Source organism: Pristiophorus japonicus, chromosome 6 (genome assembly GCF_044704955.1).
Source record: "Pristiophorus japonicus isolate sPriJap1 chromosome 6, sPriJap1.hap1, whole genome shotgun sequence".
NCBI classification, from domain to species: Eukaryota; Metazoa; Chordata; class Chondrichthyes; family Pristiophoridae; genus Pristiophorus; species Pristiophorus japonicus.
Genome location: NC_091982.1, coordinates 127449941 through 127464438, shown reverse-complemented (window position 1 = coordinate 127464438; position 14498 = coordinate 127449941). Strand labels below are relative to the sequence as shown.

At 58.4% G+C, this 14498-nt stretch overlaps 1 protein-coding gene across 3 annotated transcripts in view; it reads left to right on the top strand.

Moving 5' to 3' along the window:
* The window catches only part of LOC139265241 (gamma-aminobutyric acid receptor subunit gamma-4-like), a 707225-nt gene that overhangs the window by 654858 nt on the left and 37869 nt on the right, over positions 1 to 14498 (top strand). For all 3 annotated transcript variants that reach the window (XM_070882172.1, XM_070882171.1, XM_070882173.1), the window contains exon 7: positions 262 to 414. In XM_070882172.1, coding sequence (XP_070738273.1) covers positions 262 to 414 — 153 coding nt within the window. The remainder of the gene's footprint in view (positions 1 to 261; positions 415 to 14498) is intronic.

Below are 14498 nucleotides of genomic sequence, written 5' to 3'. Positions count from 1 at the left end.
GAGGAAAGAATGGATTCGATGTGATGGGGCTTGGTTACAACATGGAGAGCTCAGCCATCGGGATTAATTTGAACGTCTACTTCTATATAACCGAAATATGTTTTGAACTGAAATACACACTCATTATATTATCATCATTGCATAGATGACAGGTACAAGTGATAACTGAAATAATGTGAGATGTTTGATCTGGTAATTTGAATGCAGAGCTGAGAATAAGTCTGTTTGAATTGATCCTCTATTCTTCATGTTTATTAACAGGAGAGTATACGGTGATGACGGTGTTCTTTGACTTAACCAGAAGAATGGGATATTTTGCTATACAGACCTACATCCCATGTATACTCACTGTCGTCCTATCCTGGGTCTCATTCTGGATCAAGAGAGACTCGACTCCTGCCAGAACCACACTTGGTAAGAGTACAACATTGACAAGGCAATAAAACTCATTAAAGGATGGTTAATGTAGAGGATGAGCCATCGCAAGCCAACGCCTCAAGGAGAGAAATGCTTCCTTGAGGAAATGACGTGTGTGGAGTCAGTAGGATTCTGGGCTCTTGGTTCTTGTTTGATGGGCAACCAGCCAACATTGTTCAGTGTTACTGAAGATTTGGTGTTAACATCCATTATAGGAATTAGGAATGAATTAAATGTAACAATGACTTTGATGGAGTCATCATCATTATCATCATAGGCAGTCCCTCAGAATCGAGGAAGACTTGCTTCCACTCCTGAAGTGAGTTCTTTGATGGCTGAACAGTCTGATACAAGAGCCACAGACCCTGTTACAGGTGGGACAGACATTCGTCGAGGGAAGGGGTGCATGGGGCTGGTTTGCTGCGCGCTCCTTCCGCTGCCTGCGCTTGACCTCTTCGCGCTCTTTGCGTTGAGACTCGAAGAGCTCAACACCCTCCCGGATGGACTTTCTCCACCTCAGGCGGTCTTCGGCCAGGGTCTCCCAGGTGTCAGTGGTGATGTCGCACTTTACCAGGGAGGCTTTGAGGGTGTCCTTATAACGTTTCCGCTGCCCACCTTTGGCTCGTTTACCATGAAGGAGCTCCGCATAAAGTATTTGTTGAGGGAGTCTCGTATCTGGCATGAGTACTATGTGACCTGCCCAGTGAAGCTGATCGAGTGTGGTCAGTGCTTCAATGCTGGGGATGTTAGCCTGGTCGAGGACACTGATGTTGGTGTGCCTGTCCTCCCAGGGGATTTGCAGGATCTTGCGGAGACATCGTTGGTGATCTATCTCCAGCGACTTGAGGTGTCTTCTATACATCGTCCATGCCTCAGCTCCATACAGGAGGGCGGGTATTACTACAACCCTGTAGACCATGAGTTTGGTGGTAGATTTGAGGGCCTGGTCTTCAAACACTCTTTTCCTCAGACGGCCGAAGGCTGTGCTGGCGCACAGGAGGCGATGCTGAATCTCTGCATCAATGTCTGCCTTTGTTGATAAGAGGCTCCCGAGATATGGGAAATGGTCCACGTTGTCCAGGGCCACGCCATGGATCTTGATGATTGGAGGGCAGTGCTGTGCGGCGGTGACAGGCTGGTGGAGGACCTTTGTCTTACAGATGTTAAGCATAAGGCCCATGCTTTCATATGCCTCAGTGAATATATTGATTTATCCTGGAGTTCGGCCTCAGAATGTGCACAGACGCAGACGTCGTCTGCATACTGCAGCTCAATGCCAGAGGTTGGGGTGATCTTGGACCTGGCCTGGAGGCAGCGTAGGTTAAACAGCTGGTTCTGTAGTTTAGTTCCACTCCAGCGGGGAGCTTGTTGATTGTGAGGTGGAGCATGGCGGCGAGGAAGATTGAGAAGAGGGTTGGAGCGATGTTTGACCCCGGTCAGGACGTGAATTGGGTCTGTAATGGATTCGTTGATAAGGATCACGGCCTGTATGTCATCGTGAAGCAGGCAAAGGATGTTGACAAACTTTTGGGGGCATCCGAAACAGAGGAGGACGCTCCATAAACCCTCACGGTTGACAGTGTCAAAGGCCTTTGTAAGATCGAATAAGGCCATGTATAAGGGCTGGCGCTGCTCCCTGCATTTTCCCTGCAACTGGCGCGCTGCAAAGATCATGTCCATTGTGCCCCGTAGGGGACGAAATCCGCTTTGTTATTCCGGGAGAAGCTTCTCGGCCACAGGGAAAAGACGATTGAGAAGGACTCTAGCGACAACTTTCCCAGTGGCTGATAGCCGGGAGATTCCCCTGTAGTTGCTGCAGTCGGACTTGTCCCCTTTTTTAAAAATGGTCACAATCACTGCATCTCTGAGATCTCCCGGCATGCTCTCCTCCCTCCAGATGAGAGAGATGAGGTCATGTATCTGTGCCAACAGTGCCTCTCCGCCATACTTTAGCACCTCAGCAAGGATTCCATCCGCACCCGTTGCCTTGTTATTCTTGAGCTGTTTTATGGCTTTGCCTACCTCGTGTAACGTTGGGGTTTCACTGAGTTGGTGGCGGGTTGCATGCTGTGGGATGGAGTTGAAAATACTCGAGTCAAAGACAGAGTCTCGATTGAGGAGATCTTCAAAGTGTTTCTTCCATCGGGCCCTGACAGCCTCGGTGTCCTTGATGAGTGTTTCACCGTTCTTGGCCGGAGTGGGGTGGGGCCTTGGGAATTTGGACCGTAGGTGGCCTTGACTGCAGTGAAGAATCCTCGCATATCGTGGCTGTTGGCCAGTTGTTGTATCTCCTGTGCTTTCTGCTTCCAGCACCTGTTCTTTAGGTCCTGAGTTTTTTGTTGGACCTGAACCTTGAGCCGTCTGTAATGTTGTTTTGCAGCTCCCGAGTTGGGCTGTTGCTTGAGGCTCAGAAATGCTTTGCGCTTGCGATCTATTAGTTCTTCGATCTCCTGATCATTTTCATCAAACCAGTCCTGGTGTTTTCTGGTTGAGTGACCAAATGTCTCTTCACAGGCACTGGTTATAGAGGCCTGGAGGGCAGACCAAGCGCTGTGGGCATTCAGCATCTCAGGGTCATCAAGGCACGCCAGATTGTCTGCGAGGCACTGGCAGTATAGTGCTCTCTTAGCTGGGTCTCTAAGTGCCCCGGCATTAACTTTTTTACGGAAAAGTTAATGCCGGGGCACTTCTGCTGTCCCCTTCTGCTTTGGGGCAATGTTAATGTTGATGATGGATTGGATTAGGCAATGGTCCGTCCAGCAGTCGTCAGCTCCTGTCATGGCACGGGTGATGCGCACATCCTTCGATCCCTGGCTCGGACGATGACATAGTCGAGCAGGTGCCATTGTTTGGAGCGAGGGTGTTGCCACGATGCCTTGTATTTGTCCCTCTGGCGGAACAGGGTGTTGGTGATGAGGAGTTCATGTTCTAGACATTTTGTCAGGAGTAGGGTACCGCTGGAGTTGGCTTTCCCTACCCCCTCTCTGCCAATCACGCCTCCCCAGAGGGCTGTGTCTTTGCCAACACTGGCATTAAAATCACCCAGGAGGATCAATTTGTCACACGTGGGGTCGCGGGACAAGGATGTCTCGAGGTTGGAATAAAGTCCCTCTTTAGCGTCATCCGTTGCATCGAGTGTAGGGGCGTACGCACTGATGACATTGGCACATTGGTTCCGAGATAGGGTGATACGAAGAGTCATGAGGCGTTCGTTAACCCCACAGGGGGAGTCTTTGAGGCGGTCGACCAGCTCATTCTTGACGGCAAAGCCGACTCCATGAAGGCGGCCTTCTGCCTCTGGTTTCCTTTTCCAGAAGAAGGTGTAACCTCCACCAGGTTCCTTCAACTGGCCTTCCCCTGCCCGCCGGGTCTCACTTAGGGCGGCGATGTCAATGTCAAAACGTCTGAGTTCCCTGGAAAATATGGCGATGGGGCGTTCCGGCCTGTTGCTGTTGGAATTGTCCATGAGGGTCCTGATGTTCCAGGTCCCGAACTTCATACTGACGAAGTGGAAGATGCCTGTGCGTGAGTTCTTTTAACGTGGGGTGGCCGCTGCACACCGGCAACCACACGGGCTTAGCTGAGCAAGGTCCAGTGGCAAGGGGGTCCAAGACAACTGGAGTCCAGGCCCTGATGTATAAGCCGAATTGCCTACGGCAAAGTGTTGGCCGCAAGCTTGGTTGGGGGGGCAGGCATTAAGAAGGTCACTTCCAATGTTATTTTAAGAGTTAAAAGTTGATGAAAATTCCGAATTTGTTTAAAAAGTTTCTAAAGGTTGTTAAAAAGTCTAAGATGTAGATCAATAATAGGTTAAAAAACTTTCCCCAATTGTTTAAAAGTTAAGATTGATGGAGTGCCACGTGAGAGATTGGTCCAACCGGTGGTGAGTCCCACCATTATTGGAGCTCTTCTGAAGTGCAGTGTATTTTGGCTGACCAGGATGGTTCTGTGTGGAGTTCAATCAGCAAGGATGGAGGTTTTTATTGTTCTCGGCATATGGGTATTGCTGGCAGGGCCGGCATTTATTGCCCATTCCTAATTGCCCTTGAGAAGGTGGTGGTGAGCCGCCTTCTTGAACCGCTGCAGTCCGTGTGGTGAAGGTGCTCCCACAGTGCTGTTAGGGAGGGAGTTCCAGGAGTTTGACCCAGTGACAATGAAGGAACGGTGATATATTTCCAAGTTAGGATGGTGTGTGATGGGAGGGGAATGTGGAGGGGCCCTTGGGTCAGTGCTGGAGCTGCTGCTTATACAACATCCAGAACTGACTGGAAGCTGGGACAGAAACAAAATCTCCAAGTTTGCAGAAGATACCAAATCAGGAGAGACTGGAAAGAACTGAGAACAGGCTGATCAAAGAGAGAAGGACCTGGATAGACTGGGGATCGCGACCGATGAGAGGCAGATGTGGTTTAATGTGGACAAATGAAAGTGGCAGAGTAGCTGCAGACCATGACACTGGAGGCGGAGTTGGGGTAAGGGTGGATCGATAGAGTGAGCCATCAGCGGCCTTGTGTGGCTACATAAAGAGACCAAATAAGAACTTGGGCTGCAGAGCTGGAATAGAAAACAGAATACCGCTTCATTCTAAAGTGGAGCACAAGGTACAATTCTGGGCACCGTATTATTGACAAAGCCATCCAGGCATTGGGGAGGGTCCATGGCTCACAAAGTAGCACTCTCACCTCTGAGTCAGAAAGTTGAGGGTTCAGGTCCCCACTCCAAGAAACTTGAGCACAAAATCCAGACTTACACTTCAGAGCAGTACTGAGGGAGTGCCGCACTGTCGGAGGGGCCACATTGAGGGAGCGCCACACTGTCGGAGGGGCAGTACTGAGGGAGTGCCGCACTGTCGGAGGGGCAGTACTGAGGGAGTGCCGCACTGTCGGAGAGGCCGTACTGAGGGAGTGCTGCACTGTCATGGGGCAGTACTGAGGGAGTGCCACACTATCGGAGAGGCAGTGCTGAGGGAGTGCTGCACTGTCGGAGGGGCACGACTGAGGGAGTGCTGTACTGTCGGAGGGGCAGTACTGAGGGAGTGCCGCTCTGTCGGAGGGACAGTGCTGAGGGGGTGCAGCACTGTCGGAGCGGCAGTACTGAGGAAGTACCCCACTGTTGGAGAGGCACTACTGAGGGAGCGCCGCACTGACGGAGGGGCCATATTGAGGGAGCACCACACTATCGGAGGGGCAGTACTGAGGGAGCGCCGCAATGTCGGAGGGGCCATATTGAGGGAGCGCCACACTGTCGGAGGGGCAGTACTGAGGGAGTGCCACAATGCCGGGGGAGTAGTACTGAGGGAGTGCCGCACTGTCGGAGAGGCAGTACTGAGGGAGTGTTGCATTGTCGGAGAGGCAGTACTGAGGGAGTGCCGCACTGTCGGAGGGGCGGTACTGAGGGAGTGCCGCACTGTCGGAGAGGCAGTATTGAGGGAGGGCTGTATTGTCGGAGGGGCAGCACTGAGGGAATGCTGCACTGTCAGAGAGGCAGTGCTGAGGGAGTGGCGCACTATCGGAGATGCAGTGCTGAGGGAGCGCCGCACTGCCAGAGGGGCAGTGCTGAGGGAGCGTTGCACTGATGGAGGGGCAGTACTGAGGGAGCGCCGCACTGTCGGAGGGGCCACATTGAGGGAGCGCCACACTGTCGGAGGGGCAGTAATGAGGGAGTGCCGCACTGTCAGAGGGGCAGTACTGAGGGAGTGCTGCACTGTCGGAGGGGCAGTTATGAGGGAGTGCTGCACTGTCGGAGGGGCACTACTGAGGGAGTGCCGCACTGTTGGAGGGACAGTGCTGAGGGAGTGCAGCACTGTCGGAGGGGCAGTACTGAGGGAATGCTGCACTGTCGGAGCGGCAGTACTGAGGAAGTACCCCACTGTCAGAGAGGCAGTACTGAGGGAGTGCCGCACTGTCGGAGGGGCCATATTGAGGGAGCGCCACACTGTCGGAGGGGCAGTACTGAGGGAGTGCTGCATTGTCGGAGGGGCAGTACTGAGGGAGTGCTGCACTGTCGGAGGGGCACTATTGAGGGAGTGCTGTACTGTCGGAGGGGCAGTACTGAGGGAGTGCCGCACTGTCGGAGGGACAGTGCTGAGGGAGTGCAGCACTGTCGGAGGGGCAGTACTGAGGGAATGCTGCACTGTCGGAGCGGCAGTACTGAGGAAGTACCCCACTGTCGGAGAGGCAGTACTGAGGGAGTGCTGTATTGTCGGAGGGGCAGTACTGAGGGAGTGCTGCACTGTCGGAGGGGCAGCACTGAGGGAATGCTGCACTGTCGGAGAGGCAGTGCTGAGGGAGTGGTGCACTATCGGAGATGCAGTGCTGAGGGAGCGCCGCACTGTCAGAGGGGCAGTGCTGAGGGAGCGTTGCACTGGTGGAGGGGCAATGGTGAGGGAATGCCGCACTGTCGGAGGGCCAGTGCTGAGAGAGTGCAGCACTGTCGAAGGGGCAGTGCTGAGGGAGTGCGGCACTGTCGGAGGGGCAGTACTGAGGGAGCTCTGCACCGTTGGAGGGGCAGTACTGAGGGAGCGCCGCATTGTCGGAGGGGCAGTACTGAGGGAGCTCTGCACTGTCGGAGAGGCCGCACTGAGGGAGTGCCACACTATCGGAGAGGCAGTACTGAGGGAGTGCCGCACTGTCGGAGGGACAGTGCTGAGGGAGTGCAGCACTGTTGGAGGGGCAGTACGGAGGGAATGCTGCACTGTCGGAGCGGCAGTACTGAGGAAGTACCCCACTGTCAGAGGGACTTTACTGAGGGAGCGCCGCACTTTCTGAGGGGCCATATTGATGGAGCGCCACACTGTCGGACGGGCAGTACTGAGGGAGTGCCGCACTGTCGAAGGGGCAGTACTGAGGGAGTGCCGCACTGTCGAAGGGGCAGTACTGAGGGAGTGCTGCACTGTCGGAGGGGCACTACTGAGGGAGTGCGGTACTGTCGGAGGGACAGTGCTGAGGGAGTGCAGCACTGTCGGAGGAGCAGTACTGAGGGAATGCTGCACTGTTGGAGCAGCAGTACTGAGGAAGTACCCCACTATTAGAGAGGCAGTACTGAGGGAGCGCCGCACTGTCGGAGGGGCCATATTGAGGGAGCGCCACACTGTCGGAGGGGCAGTACTGAGGGAGTGCCACACTGTCGGAGGGGCAGTACTGAGGGAGTGCTGCACTGTCGGAGTGTCAGTTATGAGGGAGCACTGCTCTGTCATAGGGGCAGTACTGAGGGAATGCCACACTGCCGGGGGGACAGTTATGAGGGAGCGCCGCACTGTCGGAGAGGCAGTACTGAGGGAGTGCTGCTCTGTCGGAGAGGTAGTACTGAGGGAGTGCCGCACTGTCGGAGGGGCGGTACTGAGGGAGTGCCGCACTATCGGAGGGGCAGTACTGAGGGAGCGCCGCACTGTCGGAGGGGCCATATTGAGGGAGCGCCACACTGTCGGAGGGGCAGTACTGAGGGAGTGCCGCACTGTCGAAGGGGCAGTACTGAGGGAGTGCCACACTGTCGGAGGGGCGGTACTGAGGGAGTGCCGCACTGTCGGAGAGGCAGTGCTGAGGGAGTGGCGCACTATCGGAGATGCAGTGCTGAGGGAGCGTTGCACTGGTGGAGGGGCAGTACTGAGGGAGTGCGGTACTGTTGGAGGGGCAGTACTGAGGGAGCTCTGCACCGTTGGAGGGGCAGTACTGAGGGAGCGCCGCACTGTCGGACGGGCAGTACTGAGGGAGCGGCGCACTGTTGGAGGGGCAGTATTGAGGGAGCGCCGCACTGTCGGAGGGCCCATATTGAGGGAGCGCCACACTGTCGGAGGGGCAGTACTGAGGGAGTGCCGCATTGTCGGAGGGGCAGTACTGAGGGAGTGCAACACTGCCGGGTGGGCAGTACTGAGGGAGTGCCGCACTGTCGGAGAGGCAGTACTGAGGGAGTGCTGCACTGTCGGAGGGGCAGTGTTGAGGGAGTGCAGCATTGTCGGAGAGGCCGTACTGAGGGAGTGCTGCACTGTCATGCTGCAGTACTGAAGGAGTGCCACACTATCGGAGAGGCAGTACTGAGGGAGTGCTGCACTGTCGGAGGGGCACTACTGAGGGAGTGCTGCACTGTCGGAGAGGCAGCACTGAGGGAATGCTGCACTGTCGGAGAGGCAGTACTGAGGGAGTGCCGCACTGTCGGAGGGGCGGTACTGAGGGAGTGCCGCACTGTCGGAGGGGCAGTACTGAAAGAGTGCTGCACTGTCGGAGGGGCAGTTATGAGGGAGCGCTGCTCTGTCATAGGGGCAGTACTGAGGGAGTGCCACACTGCCGGGGGGGCAGTACTGAGGGAGTGCCACACTGTTGGAGAGGCAGTACTGAGAGAGTGCTGATTGTCGGAGGGGCAGTACTGAGGGAGTGCTGCACTGTCGGAGGGGCAGTACTGAGGGTGTGCCGCACTGTCGGAGGGGCGGTACTGAGGGAGTGCTGCATTGTCGGAGGGGCAGTACTGAGGGAGTGCTGCACTGTCGGAGGGGCACTACTGAGGGAGTGCTGTACTGTCGGAGGGGCAGTACTGAGGGAGTGCCGCACTGTCGGAGGGACAGTGCTGAGGGAGTGCAGCACTGTCGGAGGGGCAGTACTGAGGGAATGCTGCACTGTCGGAGCGGCAGTACTGAGGAAGTACCCCACTGTCGGAGAGGCAGTACTGAGGGAGTGCTGTATTGTCGGAGGGGCTGTACTGAAGGAGTGCTGCACTGTCGGAGGGGCAGCACTGAGGGAATGCTGCACTGTCGGAGAGGCAGTGCTGAGGGAGTGGCGCACTATCGGAGATGCAGTGCTGAGGGAGCGTTGCACTGGTGGAGGGGCAATGGTGAGGGAGCTCTGCACCGTTGGAGGGGCAGTACTGAGGGAGCGCCGCACTGTCGGACGGGCAGTACTGAGGGAGCGGCGCACTGTTGGAGGGGCAGTATTGAGGGAGCGCCGCACTGTCGGGGGGCCCATATTGAGGGAGCGCCACACTGTCGGAGGGGCAGTACTGAGGGAGTGCCGCATTGTCGGAGGGGCAGTACTGAGGGAGTGCAACACTGCCGGGTGGGCAGTACTGAGGGAGTGCCGCACCGTCGGAGAGGCAGTACTGAGGGAGTGCTGCACTGTCGGAGGGGCAGTGTTGAGGGAGTGCAGCATTGTCGGAGAGGCCGTACTGAGGGAGTGCTGCACTGTCATGGTGCAGTACTGAAGGAGTGCCACACTATCGGAGAGGCAGTACTGAGGGAGTGCTGCACTGTCGGAGGGGCACTACTGAGGGAGTGCTGCACTGTCGGAGAGGCAGCACTGAGGGAATGCTGCACTGTCGGAGAGGCAGTACTGAGGGAGTGCCGCACTGTCGGAGGGGCGGTACTGAGGGAGTGCCGCACTGTCGGAGGGGCAGTACTGAGGGAGTGCTGCACTGTCGGAGGGACAGTAATGAGGGAGTGCTGCATTGTCGGAGGGGCAGTACTGAGGGAGTGCTGCACTGTCAGAGGGGTGGTACTGAGGGAGTGCCGCACTGTCGGAGGGGCGGTACTGAGGGAGTGCCGCACTGTCGGAGAGGCAGTACTGAGGAAGTACCCCACTGTCAGAGAGGCAGTACTGAGGGAGCGCCGCACTGTCGGAGGGGCCATATTGAGGGAGTGCCACACTGTCGGAGGGGCAGTACTGAGCGAGTGCCGCACTGTCGGAGGGGCAGCACTGAGGGAATGCTGCACTGTTGGAGAGGCAGTAGTGAGGGAGTGCCGCACTGTCGGAGGGGCGGTACTGAGGGAGTGCCGTACTGTCGGAGGGGCGGTACTGAGGGAGTGCCGTACTGTCGGAGGGGCAGTACTGAGGGAGTGCTGCACTGTCGGAGGGGCAGTACTGAGGGAGTGCTGCACTGTCAGAGGGGTGGTACTGAGGGAGTGCCACACTGTCGGAGGGGCCATATTGAGGGAGCGGCGCACTGTTGGAGGGGCAGTCCTGAGGGAGCGCCGCACTGTCGGTGGGGCCATATTGAGGGAGCGCCACACTGTCGGAGATGCCGTACTGAGGGAGTGCTGCACTGTCATGGGGCAGTACTGAGGGAGTGCCACACTATCGGAGAGGCAGTACTGAGGGAGTGCTGCACTGTCGGAGGGGCACTACTGAGGGAGTGCCGCAATGTCGGAGGGACAGTGCTGAGGGAGTGCAGCACTGTCGGAGGGGCGGTACTGAGGGAGTGCCGCACTGTCGGAGCGGCGGTACTGAGGGAGCGCCGCACTGTCGCAGGGGCCATATTGAGGGAGCGCCACACTGTCGGAGGGGCAGTACTGAGGGAGTGCCACACTGTCGGAGGGGCGGTACTGAGGGAGTGCCGCACTGTCGGAGAGGCAGTGCTGAGGGAGTGGCGCACTATCGGAGATGCAGTGCTGAGGGAGCGTTGCACTGGTGGAGGGGCAATGGTGAGGGAATGCCGCACTGTCGGAGGGGCAGTGCTGAGGGAGTGCGGTACTGTTGGAGGGGCAGTACTGAGGGAGCTCTGCACCGTTGGAGGGGCAGTACTGAGGGAGCGTTGCACTGGTGGAGGGGCAATGGTGAGGGAATGCCGCACTGTCGGAGGGCCAGTGCTGAGAGAGTGCAGCACTGTCGAAGGGGCAGTGCTGAGGGAGTGCGGCAGTGTCGGAGGGGCAGTACTGAGGGAGCTCTGCACAGTTGGAGGGGCAGTACTGAGGGAGCGCCGCACTGTCGGACGGGCAGTACTGAGGGAGCGGCGCACTGTTGGAGGGCCCATATTGAGGGAGCGCCACACTGTCGGAGGGGCAGTACTGAGGGAGTGCCGCATTGTCGGAGGGGCAGTACTGAGGGAGTGCAACACTGCCGGGTGGGCAGTACTGAGGGAGTGCCGCACTGTCGGAGAGGCAGTACTGAGGGAGTGCTGCACTGTCGGAGGGGCAGTGTTGAGGGAGTGCAGCATTGTCGGAGAGGCCGTACTGAGGGAGTGCTGCACTGTCATGGTGCAGTACTGAAGGAGTGCCACACTATCGGAGAGGCAGTACTGAGGGAGTGCTGCACTGTCGGAGGGGCACGACTGAGGGAGTGCTGCACTGTCGGAGAGGCAGCACTGAGGGAATGCTGCACTGTCGGAGAGGCAGTACTGAGGGAGTGCCGCACTGTCGGAGGGGCGGTATTGAGGGAGTGCCGCACTGTCGGAGGGGCAGTACTGAGGGAGTGCCGCACTGTCGGAGGGACAGTACTGAGGGAGTGCTGCATTGTCGGAGGGGCAGTACTGAGTGAGTGCTGCACTGTCAGAGGGGTGGTACTGAGGGAGTGCCGCACTGTCGGAGGGGCGGTACTGAGGGAGTGCCGCACTGTCGGAGAGGCAGTACTGAGGGAGCGCCGCACTGTCGGAGGGGCCATATTGAGTGAGCGCCGCGCTGTCGGAGGGGCAGTACTGAGGGAGTGCTGCACTGTAATGGGGCAGTACTGAGGAAGTACCCCACTGTCAGAGAGGCAGTACTGAGGGAGCGCCGCACTGTCGGAGGGGCCATATTGAGGGAGCGCCACACTGTCGGAGGGGCAGTACTGAGGGAGTGCCGCACTGTCGGAGAGGCAGTACTGAGGGAGTGCTGCACTGTCGGAGGGACAGTGCTGAGGGAGTGCTGCATTGTCGGAGGGGCAGAACTGAGGGAGTGCTGCACTGTCAGAGGGGTGGTGCTGAGGGAGTGCCGCACTGTCGGAGGGGCGGTACTGAGGGAGTGCCGCACTGTCGGAGACGCAGTACTGAGGGAGTGCTGTATTGTCGGAGGGGCAGTACTGAGGGAGTGCTGCAATGTCGGAGGGGCAGCACTGAGGGAATGCCGCACTGTCGGAGGGCCAGTGCTGAGAGAGTGCGGCACTGTCGGAGGGGCAGTGCTGAGGGAGTGCTGCACTGTCAGAGGGGTGGTGCTGAGGGAGTGCGGCACTGTTGGAGGGGCGGTACTGAGGGAGTGCCGTACTGTCGGAGACGCAGTACTGAGGGAGTGCTGTATTGTCGGAGGGGCCATATTGAGGGAGCGCCACACTGTCGGAGAGGCCGTACTGAGGGAGTGCTGCACTGTCATGGGGCAGTACTGAGGGAGTGCCGCACTGTCGGAGGGGCAGAACTGAGGGAATGCTGCACTGTCGGAGCGGCAGTACTGAGGAAGTACCCCACTGTCAGAGAGGCAGTACTGAGGGAGCGCCGCACTGTCAGAGGGGCCATATTGAGGGAGCGCCACACTATCGGAGGGGCAGTACTGAGGGAGCGCTGCACTGTTGGAGAGGCCATATTGAGGGAGCGCCACACTGTCGGAGGGGCAGTACTGAGGGAGTGCTGCACTGTCGGAGGGGCACTACTGAGGGAGTGCTGTACTGTCGGAGGGACAGTACTGAGGGAGTGCCACACTGCCGGGTGGGCAGTACTGAGGGAGTGCCGCACTGTCGGAGAGGCAGTACTGAGGGAGTGCTGCACTGTCGGGTGGGCAGTACTGAGGGAGTGCCGCACTGTCGGAGAGGCAGTACTGAGGGAGTGCTGCACTGTCGGAGGGGCAGTTATGAGGGAGCGCCGCTCTGTCGGAGAGGCCGTACTGAGGGAGTGCTGCACTGTCATGGGGCAGTACTGAGGGAGTGCCACACTATCGGAGAGGCAGTACTGAGGGAGTGCTGCACTGTCGGAGGGGCACTACTGAGGGAGTGCTGTACTGTCGGAGGGACAGTGCTGAGGGAGTGCAGCACTGTCGGAGGGGCAGTACTGAGGGAATGCTGCACTGTCGGAGAGGCAGTACTGAGGGAGTGCCGCACTGTCGGAGGGGCGGTACTGAGGGAGTGCCGCACTGTCGGAGGGGCAGTACTGAGGGAGTGCCGCACTGTCGGAGGGACAGTACTGAGGGAGCGCTGCATTGTCGGAGGGGCAGTACTGAGGGAGTGCCGCACTGTCGGAGGGGCAGTACTGAGGGAGTGCCGCACTGTCGGAGAGGCAGTACTGAGGGAGTGCTGCACTGTCGGAGGGGCACTACTGAGGGAGTGCCGCACTGTCGGAGAGGCAGTACTGAGGGAGTGCTGCACTGTCGGAGGGGCAGTACTGAGGAAGTACCCCACTGTCGGAGAGGCAGTACTGAGGGAGCGCCGCACTGTCGGAGGGGCCATATTGAGGGAGCGCCACACTGTCGGAGGGGCAGCACTGAGGGAATGCTGCACTGTCGGAGAGGCAGTGCTGAGGGAGTGGCGCACTATCGGAGATGCAGTGCTGAGGGAGCGCCGCACTGTCAGAGGGGCAGTGCTGAGGGAGCGTTGCACTGGTGGAGGGGCAATGGTGAGGGAATGCCGCACTGTCGGAGGGCCAGTGCTGAGGGAGCTCTGCACCGTTGGAGGGGCAGTACTGAGGGAGCGCCGCACTGTCGGACGGGCAGTACTGAGGGAGCGGCGCACTGTTGGAGGGGCAGTACTGAGGGAGCGCTGCACTGTCGGAGGGGCCATATTGAGGGAGCGCCACACTGTCGGAGGGGCAGTACTGAGGGAGTGCCTCACTGTCGGAGGGGCAGTACTGAGGGAGTGCCACACTGCCAGGTGGGCAGTACTGAGGGAGTGCCACACTGTCGGAGAGGCAGTACTGAGGGAGTGCTGCACTGTCGGAGGGGCACTACTGAGGGAGTGCAGCACTGTCGGAGCGGCAGTACTGAGGAAGTACCCCACTGTCGAAGAGGCAGTACTGAGGGTGCGCCGCACTGTCGGAGGGGCCATATTGAGGGAGCGCCACACTATCGGAGGGGCAGTACTGAGGGAGCGCCGCACTGTCGGAGGGGCCATATTGAGGGAGCGCCACACTATCGGAGGGGCAGTACTGAGGGAGCGCCGCACTGTCGGAGGGGCAGTACTGAGGGAGTGCTGCACTGTCGGAGGGGCCATATTGAGGGAGCGCCACACTGTCGGAGGGGCAGTACTGAGGGAGTGCCGCACTGTCGGAGGGGCAGTACTGAGGGAGTGCTGCACTGTCGGAGGGGCAGTTATGAGGGAGCGCTGCTCTGTCATAGGGGCAGTACTGAGGGAGTGCCACACTGCCGGGGGGGCATTACTGAGGGAGTGCCGCACTGTTGGAGAGGCAGTACTGAGAAAGTGCTGATTGTC